This window comes from Eurytemora carolleeae, unplaced genomic scaffold, assembly GCF_000591075.1.
Source record: "Eurytemora carolleeae unplaced genomic scaffold, Eaff_2.0 scaffold1697, whole genome shotgun sequence".
Lineage (NCBI taxonomy): Eukaryota > Metazoa > Arthropoda > Copepoda > Calanoida > Temoridae > Eurytemora > Eurytemora carolleeae.
Genome location: NW_019398502.1, coordinates 41205 through 51195, shown reverse-complemented (window position 1 = coordinate 51195; position 9991 = coordinate 41205). Strand labels below are relative to the sequence as shown.

The 9991-nt window shown below is 30.6% G+C and overlaps 1 protein-coding gene across 1 annotated transcript; it reads left to right on the top strand.

The window, feature by feature from the left end:
• The first annotated feature begins 241 nt into the window (after nucleotides 1-241).
• On the top strand, nucleotides 242-5164 carry LOC111717444 (SET and MYND domain-containing protein 4). The gene is made up of 6 exons (XM_023492947.1): nucleotides 242-305; nucleotides 1031-1114; nucleotides 2172-2224; nucleotides 2834-2884; nucleotides 3791-3897; nucleotides 5020-5164. Exons 1-6 carry the CDS (start codon nucleotides 296-298, stop codon nucleotides 5105-5107), a joined length of 393 nt encoding a protein of 130 aa, XP_023348715.1. The 5' UTR covers nucleotides 242-295; the 3' UTR covers nucleotides 5108-5164.
• The last annotated feature ends 4827 nt before the right edge of the window (nucleotides 5165-9991 follow it).

The following is a 9991-nucleotide window of genomic DNA, read 5'->3' as shown; positions in this document are numbered from 1 at the left end:
CGTATAAACAGCTGAAATGATGGATGCTCAGAACTACAAAAATGTTTTTTTCTATTGTACAAAGAGCATAGATGCTTAATTAGCAACAATTATTAATATAATATAATTCACACAAAACTAAGGAGCGTTACAATAATATTTGCTTTAATGTGTTAAGAATGAATTTGCTAATTCTTGTTTTAAAACTGTTTCCTTTATTTNATAGTAATAATAATAATAAAAATATTAATATTAAAGGTGTAATATTGGGGATTCAGTAGAAACTATAAGACTGGGTGGAGGAGTGTACCCAACTATGGCTCTAGGGAAGCATCATTTTTTTAGAATCATTGATAAACCCAATTTTCTGTCATTAATTCCTGCTTTTCTTGATTCTTCTATTCCTGCCCTGTTTCTGCTCCTAATTCTGTTTATGTTCCTGTTTCTGTTTCTTTTCTTGTTTCTGTTCCTGTTTCTGTTCCTGTTTCTGTTCCTGTTTCTCTTTCTGTTCCTCTTGTTTCTGTTCCTGTTTCTGTTCCTGCTTCTCTTTCTGTTCCTGTTTCTGTTCCTGTTTCTGTTCCTGTTCCTGTTCCTGTTCCTGTTCCTGTTCCTGTTCCTAACCCTGCTCCTGTTCCTGTTCCTGTTTCTACTCCTGTTCCTGTTCCTGTTCTTGTTTCTGTTCCTATTCCTGTTCCTGTTCCTGTTCCTGTTCCTGTTCCTGTTCCTGTTACTGTTCCTATTCCTGTACCTGTTCCTCTTCCTATTCCTGTTCCTGTTTCTGTTCCTATTTCTGATTCAACTTTCATATTAGTTTCCAATTCCGTCCTTAATTCTGTACTCTAGATTCTATTCCTTTTCCTGCATTTCTAATTCGTCGGTTAATGTTTTAAATAATCTTACTGTTGTCAGGTGTTTTATATTCCTCGTATTGATCCTTGTTTTCTTCATTTCTTTTTTATTTATAAATTTAATTAATTTCAACTCATTCTTTTTCTTTCTGCAGTTTTCTAGTTTATTCTTGATTCTATTATATTGTGTTAAATTTGATCAGTAAACCACAGCTGTGATCCAAACTTTATTCTTGTCTTCTGGGGTAGAGTAGCAGTAGCTATAGCTAGTAGATCAATAGCTCAAGGTGAACTATATATACTAGGGTAGAGTAGCAGTAGCTATAGTATAGTAGATCAATAGCTCAAGGTAAACTATATATACTAGGGTAGAGTAGCAGTAGCTATAGCTAGTAGATCAATACCTCAAGTTGAACTATATATACTAGGGTAGAGTAGCAGTCTATAGTATAGTAGATCAATAGCTCTAGGTAAACTATATATACTTGGGTAGAGTAGCAGTAGCTATAGCTAGTAGATCAATAGCTCAAGGTAAACTATATATACTAGGGTGTAGCAGTAGCTATAGCTAGTAGATCAATAGCTCAAGGTAATCTATATATACCAAGTAAAAGTATATAGCCACTAGATCAATACCTCAAGTTAAACAATATACTAGGGTAGAGTAGATGTAACTATTGCTAGTAGATCAATAGCTCAAGATAAAAGATTTTTTAAATGTCGTCTTTTTGAGACTCTTCATTCTTATTTCAATGGAATTGGAAAAACTTCAAAATGAGACAAATTCAAACATTCAAACATAGGCAAGCTTATGTTGATTTAATGTTGTTATAGAGCAAACAATTTCACCAGTAATTTACTGCACTGTTGTTGTGTTTCATGTTTATTGGACTTTTATAAATTATAACTTAAGTTTTCTTGCTTTTCCATCGTGTTATAAGTCACGTGAGTCCCGTGGTATACAATTTGTAGAGAGTAGTTTAAAATTGCTTCTTGTATTAAATTTGTCAATACAAAAATAGACATGAAATAGATCCTCTAGCATGATTTTCCCAGACTGGATTCTATCTCGAATTTCAACAAAAAAAGAAGTGAGCCCAACCCTAACATAATTTTTTGGGGTTTTCTGCTTTCAGTAAAAGTTTTGAAAGGGGAGTCTCTTTGTAAGGGACTGTTATAGACAAAACGTATTTTCAAGCAAAAAAATACGATTTTTTCCATTTTGTCATAGATCACCAGGTTTCGAAGGTTACCGTTGGGAATTGTCACTTGAAATTACAATGACAGACCCTTCAAATTGATGGAAAAATCTGATTAAAACTGATTTGTTCTTATTGTTTGTAGGAGAAGAGATAAATGATAATTACGGAGCTAACTACGCTAACATGCCACGACAGGTAGAAATTATACAGTGTGTCCCACAAACCTGATTACATGGTCTTTTGACACTATTATATTTATACAGTGAAACCCTTAATAACGAATACATCGAAAGAATTCATCAAATGTCGTATTCTTCCCTTTCTGATTATGGATTGTTGCTGATATTTAGTTTTTTAATTAAATGATTTTATGGAACTCTTTAATACTGTTCCGTCATATTCATGGCTATTTATTTAGTTTCGCAAATACTGAAATTTACGTAATATAGTCTAAAACTCATTAAAAAATTGTCAAGACGACATTTGATAAATTCTTCCGATGTATTCCTTATTAAGGTTTTCACTGTATATTGATACAAGCTAGATTTTTAGATTCTTTATATTTTTACGATCAAGAAATAAATCTGTCATTCGTTCTCCAATTAAAACATTTTGTTCTGTTTAAGTTGGAGCATTTTCAAAAGTAACAATGTCGACATTTTTTCCAATAAAATTGTTCAAGTAATTCTTGGGGCCTGAGAGTTGCAACAGAAAAGTTTGATTTGATTATAGCTGTTTTGGAGTTTATTGAACACAAACAATCAGACAGACAGACAAGCAAATTATACATAGATTTTTTTTTAGGAACGTCAACCCTTCCTTCAGAAGTCTCATTGGTTCCAGTGTTCTTGTAAGGTGACATATTCAGAATAAGTTTACAAAACATAATTCATGATTAAATTTTTTATGAAACAATAAACACAATCCTGCCATTTTCAAAATGTGGTCTGCCATTTTATTGCTCTCAAACATACCATAGAAATTTAGAATTATGTTTGAATTTCAATTTATCAATTAAAATGTTTCATCCTAAACTAATCATTCATATCTCCGGTCGTCAATCAATTTTCACTATTCTGGGTTATTTAGAATTTCATTGTTTCACTGTTTCACTGTTTATAAATACAAATTTTTCCGAAATAAATGTTTTATCTGATTCTTCTTTTGCACAATAAAAGGTTAAATTTAAACTCCCAAAACCTATGCCAACAAGTTTTCCTGAAACATTTGAGATATAGACTGGGCATGCACTAGTCTAATTTAAATCAAATGAAATATTTATTTGTCATATTACAGCAAATTAGATATTAACATAAATATTCATAAAGCTAATTTTATGGTTTATGTCAAGGAGACGAAATTAGCAGAAACTCAGTCGGTATCCTGTACAAAGTGCAGACTTGACTTTAAAAAAATTTCTTTAAATTAACAAAACCCAATTTTGACAAGGTAAAGCTCCTGTCTGAGAGCTAAGTTAAAGGTTTCCTGAGTCCAAATTTAATGAATTTGAGCCGTGCCTCAAATCCGTCAAAAACCGGTTTTAATTGTACGCCGACTTTAAAATCTTGAAACATTGAATACAATTTTCAGTGGAACCAACCATATTTAAGCCGCCTCTCAAATTTAAGCTGCGTCTCAAATTTAAATTATTTAAATTCGGCCTCCGGAGAAGTCTGGCCACATGCAACATACCCACAGATCTTCTTGTACTGCTCTTAACATAATTTTTTTATAATTTTATAAAAAAAAGCTGCTTTTCAGGCGTGTGTAAGCAACTATCCGGAATTTCTACGCTGCTCTAAAGACTATAAAAAGCTGCCCGGTTCAGCGTTCAAGTATAAACGGGTTGATAGACAAAAACTTAACAGGTAGAATATCTGTAGAAAAAGAACTTGACTGTTAAGGTAAAATGATACTGCACTTCCATTGGTGGAAATTCTGGTCACATCATACAACCGAAGCAAGATTTTAATAAAACCATTTTTATCTATTAAAAATGATTAAGAATTTTATTCGAATTATAATAGGAGCGTCTTTAAATAGGGATATCAGATAGAACTAATTAATTAGACGCAATCAACTCCTAGAAATGTTTGGCTTTAGCCTAAACCCCTATTCATTTTATCTCAACAGTCCCTCTAAAGGAACTGTAGACGTAACTTAAAGTGAACAATTATTTGTGAAGTGTCCTAAACTAACGGTATTATTTGTGGAGTGTCCTAAACCATTGGTATTATTTGTGGAGTGTCCTAAACCATTCGTATTACTTGTGGAGTGTCCTAAACTAACGGTATTATTTGTGGAGTGTCCTAAACCATTGGTATTATTTGTGGAGTGTCCTAAACCATTGGTATTATTTGTGGAGTGTCTTAAACCATTGGTATTATTTGTGGAGTGTCCTTTGGTATTATTTGTAGAGTGTCCTAAACCATTGGTATTATTTGTGGAGTGTCTTAAACTATTAGTATTATTTCTGGAGTGTCCTAAACCATTGGTATTATTTGTAGAGTGTCCTTTGGTATTATTTGTGGAGTGTCCTAAACCATTGGTATTATTTGTGGAGTGTCTTAAACTATTAGTATTATTTCTGGAGTGTCCTAAACCATTGGTATTATTTGTAGAGTGTCCTTAACCATTGGTATTATTTGTAAAGTGTCCTAAACCATTGGTATTATTTGTAGAGTGTCCTTTGGTATTATTTGTGGAGTGTCCTAAACTATTGGTATTATTTGTGGAGTGTCCTAAACTATCGGTACTGTTATGAATTGGACGAGGGTACTGTATTGAATTGGACAAGGTACTGTAGTGAATTGGACAAGGGTACTGTAGTTAATTGGACAAGGGTACTGTAGTGAATAGAACAAGGGTACTGTAGTGAATTGGACAAGGGTACTGTAGTGAATTGGACAAGGGTACTGTAGTGAATTGGAAAAGGGTACTGTAGTGAATTGGACAAGGGCACAGTAAGTTATAAGTTTATATATTTTAAGAGATGTGGAAATTCTGAAGAAAGAGATAAAAGGACACGTTTTTAAGGTAAAAGAAAAACTTGTTTTCGATTACATTAAATCCCATTAAATAAGACTTAGTTAGAAATTCATGATTACCATCTAATATTGAATTGGCTCTTATTGATTGACATTTGCCACATTTTCAAAAATTACACAAAAAAATATATATTTGTCATCTAATGGAATAGACTCACAACAGAAACAGATAACAGAGAGTTGCAATATTTAAAATTAGGTTACAATTGTGAAAATAATAATTGACAATGCCAGAGGTATATATTATCGTGAAAAATCACCCCCTTCCTCTTTCAAAATTATGTTTTTCCCAGATGTTCGGTTTGTCGACACGGAGCGTCAACATTTGTTTAAAAGTTTTAAAGGTTTAAAATCTAAATTGGGGAAAATGAATAATTTTTAAGGAAAAACAAAATGAATTTTTGGGTTAAAAGTATGAAAATAACCGAAACAATTGCCTTTTATTTAATGTCCAATTTTTCATCTTTCCCCTGAAAGCATCTGAAATCCCCCCCCAANATTATTATTATTATTATTATTATTATTATTATTATTATTATTATTATTATTATTATTATTATTATTATTATTATTATTATTATTATTATTATTATTATTATTATTATTATTATTATTATTATTATTATTATTATTATTATTATTATTATTATTATTATTATTATTATTATTATTATTATTATTATTATTATTATTATTATTATTATTATTATTATTATTATTATTATTATTATTATTATTATTATTATTATTATTATTATTATTATTATTATTATTATTATTATTATTATTATTATTATTATTATTATTATTATTATTATTATTATTATTATTATTATTATTATTATTATTATTATTATTATTATTATTATTATTATTATTATTATTATTATTATTATTATTATTATTATTATTATTATTATTATTATTATTATTATTATTATTATTATTATTATTATTATTATTATTATTATTATTATTATTATTATTATTATTATTATTATTATTATTATTATTATTATTATTATTATTATTATTATTATTATTATTATTATTATTATTATTATTATTATTATTATTATTATTATTATCAGGAAAGGTATAAGGAACTGTGTGTATCAGCTGTCTCCTAATAGATGCAGAGCAAGGGAGGTGAAGGAGGAAGATGAAAGATAAATTATAGAAAAAAGAAGAAAAATGAAAAACGGGGAAAAAGAAGAAAAAGTTGTGAAATTGTAAAAGCAAAGTTGAGTTATCAGTCTTTAAAACCTAGTGCTAAGAATCCGGATCCAAGTATTAAAATATGGATTTAGATCAAGGTATTCATGACCCAAATCCGGATCTAAGTATTAAAATCTGGATTGTTTAAATCTTACACAGATTTAAGGTTATAAAAACCTTGTTTTATAAACCTTTTTTATTTGCATTGGTTTTTTTGTTAAATATTAGAAGTGCTTAGTTTTGTTTTTAAATTCGTCTGAAGTCAAAATGTTTTTTCCCCATAATTTTATCGGATATTTTCCAAGCACATATATTAGGATATTTTCCAAGCACATATATTAGGATGTTTTCCACATCGACTTTCCCAATTGAAAATGTAAAAATGTAAATAAATGTGTATGTTTAAATGAAGGTTCAATTCAAAAACTGTCTAAATAAAATAACATGACAAATTTGTACATTCGACGAAATGTAATTTTTTCTAAACCTGAAGTTTATCTATGTTTTATTTGTAAATAGTATTTTTATTTTTTTTCCTTCATATTTTTAAACTGTTTAAAAGTAAAGACAAGTGATTGATTATTTTTGATAAGTTTTTTTAGAGAATAAAATTAACGTTTTTTACTTCTTTTCTTAAAATGAGCTTTATTTTGTACTTATTTTTATCATTGTATATAAGGTTTTTACCTAATTTTTATTTTACACAGTTGGAAATAAGGTTGGAATTAAGGAAGCTAAAGGAGCAGGTACGGTAAGAGAAGGAAGAGGGTAGAGAGAAGGGAAGAGAAGGGAGAAAGACGGATAAGAGAAGAGAAGAGAGATGGAAGAAGAAGAGAGAAGGAGAGATTAGAAATAAGAAGAGAGATTAGAAGAAAGAAGTAAAGAGAAGCGAGGAGAAGGAAAAGAATTGAGAGAAGAGAAGTGAATAGAAAAAATAAAAGGAAAGAGTAGAAAGAGGGGAATAGAGAAGTGAAGAGAAGAGCAGAGAAAAAAAAGACCATAGAGACGGGATAGGAAGAATAGAGGAGAGAAGTGAAGATAAGAGAAGAGAAGAGAAGGAAGAAAAACATAGTGAGAGGATAGGGGAATAGAATGGAGGATACAGGAATAGAAGATAGAAGTAAAGAGAGACGGGAAAAAGTGGGAGAAGAGAGGAGAAGGAAAAAGAACAGAGAGAAAAGAGAATAGAGATGTGAGAAGGAAGAAGAGAAGAGAGAGGGGAGAAGGAAGAAGAGAAGAGAAGGGAGAAGGAAGAAGAGAAGAGAGAGGGGAGAAGGGAGAAGGAAGAAGAGAAGAGAAGGGAGAAGGATAGAGACTGGAAAAGGATCATGAATCATAAGAAAGATGGTGAGGGAGTGTGCGTGTTTGTTATTTAGTAAGAAAATGAATTTAATTACTTAGACTCTGAAGAATTCTTATAAAATACCTTTCTTTGTCCTTTCTATTTTCTAGTTTCTTCAACACATTTATACCTTATATTCCATTCCTTCTACCCATTCTCTTCCTTTTCTTCTACCCATTCTCTTCCTTTCCTTCTACCCATTCTCTTTCTTTCCTTCTATCCATTCTCTTCCTTTCCTCCTACTAATTATAATCCTCTCCGTCTACCCATTCTTTTCCTTTCCTTCTACCCATTCTCTTCCTTTCCTTCTACCCATTCTCTTCCTTTCCTTCTATCCATTCTCTTCCTTTCCTTCTACCCATTATATTCCTTTTCTTCTACCCATTTTCTCCCTTTCCTTCTACTTATAATATTCTTTTCCTTCTACACATTCTCTTCCTTTCCTTCTACCCATTATCTTCCTTTCCTTCTACCCAGTCTCTTCTTTTCCTTCTACCCATTCTCTTCCTTTCCTTCTACCCATTATCTTTCTTTCCTTCTACCTATTCTGTTTCTTTCTTTCTACCCATTCTCTTCCTTACCTTCTACTAATTATATTCCTTTCCTTCTACCCATTCTCTTCTTTTCCCTCTACACATTCTCTTCTTATCATTCTACCCATTCTCTTCCTTCCTTTCTACCCATTCTCTTCCTTTCCTTCTACTAATTATATTCCTTTCCTTCTACCCATTATCTTCCTTTCCTTCTATTCATTATCTACCTTTCCTTTGACCCATTACCTTCCTTTCCTTCTATCGATTATCTTCCTTTCTTCTATCCATTCTATCTTCCTTTCCTTATATCCATTCTCATCCATCCTTTCTATCTATCCATTCACGGGGTTTTGACCCCCCCAAGAACATAGAAAATTAAGCCCCCCTTCTCCCCTGGACAAATTCCTGAATACAACCCTGTATATGTTGGTTTCTATTCTTACTTTCTTTCCTCCAGGGTGTCACACGAAACATAACAGTTTTCAATGTCTTCTTCCACATGCTGTATTAGATGTTTAAGAACTTTTCCAGTTTATTTCTTTAAAAAAATGTTAACTCATATATATTTTAATGTGAAATCATATAAAAACTGTTATAAGTCTCTTTAGTATCAAACTATTTATCAAATTATGGAAGAAGACATTTTGAACTATTCAGCGACTGTCATGTTTCGTGGGACACCCTGTATCTACTTCCTTTACTTTCCCCCTCCGATCTCATTCCTAAAAATAGTTTTGTTTGTCCTTCTTTTTAGAACATAAATTTTATAAGAAAAAAGTTAATATTTTTTATAATTTTTCCAAATTGAAACTGACCCTGATGTCCGTAATTACTAATGATTTATAATTAGCCATGATAAATAATTAATGTCCATATGTTTACTCGTTGATCAATTTCTACCATGACATGCTAGAATTAATAGATTAAAAAACACTTTAAATATTTACATATTTTTAACGGTTGTGGGAAAAAATATTTGTTCTTTGCAAACTGAGACGGGCGTTGTTGACACGGACAAAGCTGTTAACACGAACAACGCTGTTAACACGGACAACGTTATTAACACGGACAAACGTTAACACGGACAATATTGTTAACACGGACAACGACCGCTTCTGAATTAACGAATTTATTTAAGTTTCAAAATTATAAAAAAAATAACATTTCCCTTGAAGGTATTGTAGACGACGTAATGTTTAGATATCAAAGTACCATGTCTGATTCGCAATCATATCCTTTAAACATTTTTCTGAAGATCAAAAATGGAAAGACTTAACCCCGTTTGGCGTTTTACAATCCGAACATTTATTTTTTTCAATTGCAGTTTCACAATTACAGTGACTTGCTTCAGAAGGAAGGAAATTTAAAGATTAAAACTCTTTTCAGATAACGCGTCGATGATATCCTTCCGTGGTTACTCATAAAGAGGTCTACAGGGTACCTATGTGAATCAGACTAGTCACTCTTCTTCTTTATAACTAGGTGAATTCCGTAAAAATATTACGAACTCGGGACGCAAAAAAATTTAAAGAATTTAAGTCTTTTTTACTTTTCTCTTTAGATAATACTTTTTCTCCTCGAGTCAAAATTCAAATTTTAATTTTTAAATTGTTTGAAAAAACATACCCGAGTCGAGTCTTATTTACCCCGAAAAAGTACCAAAAATACACCCGGTGATAAAAAATTAAATTTTACTTCACATTCTTATTCTCAAAAAGATAATAAAATCAAGTAAATCATATAATATTTATTATTATATTAATATATAAACTAAATGAAAATATAACAAGCTTTATCGACGCACCAAACTAAATTATAGAAA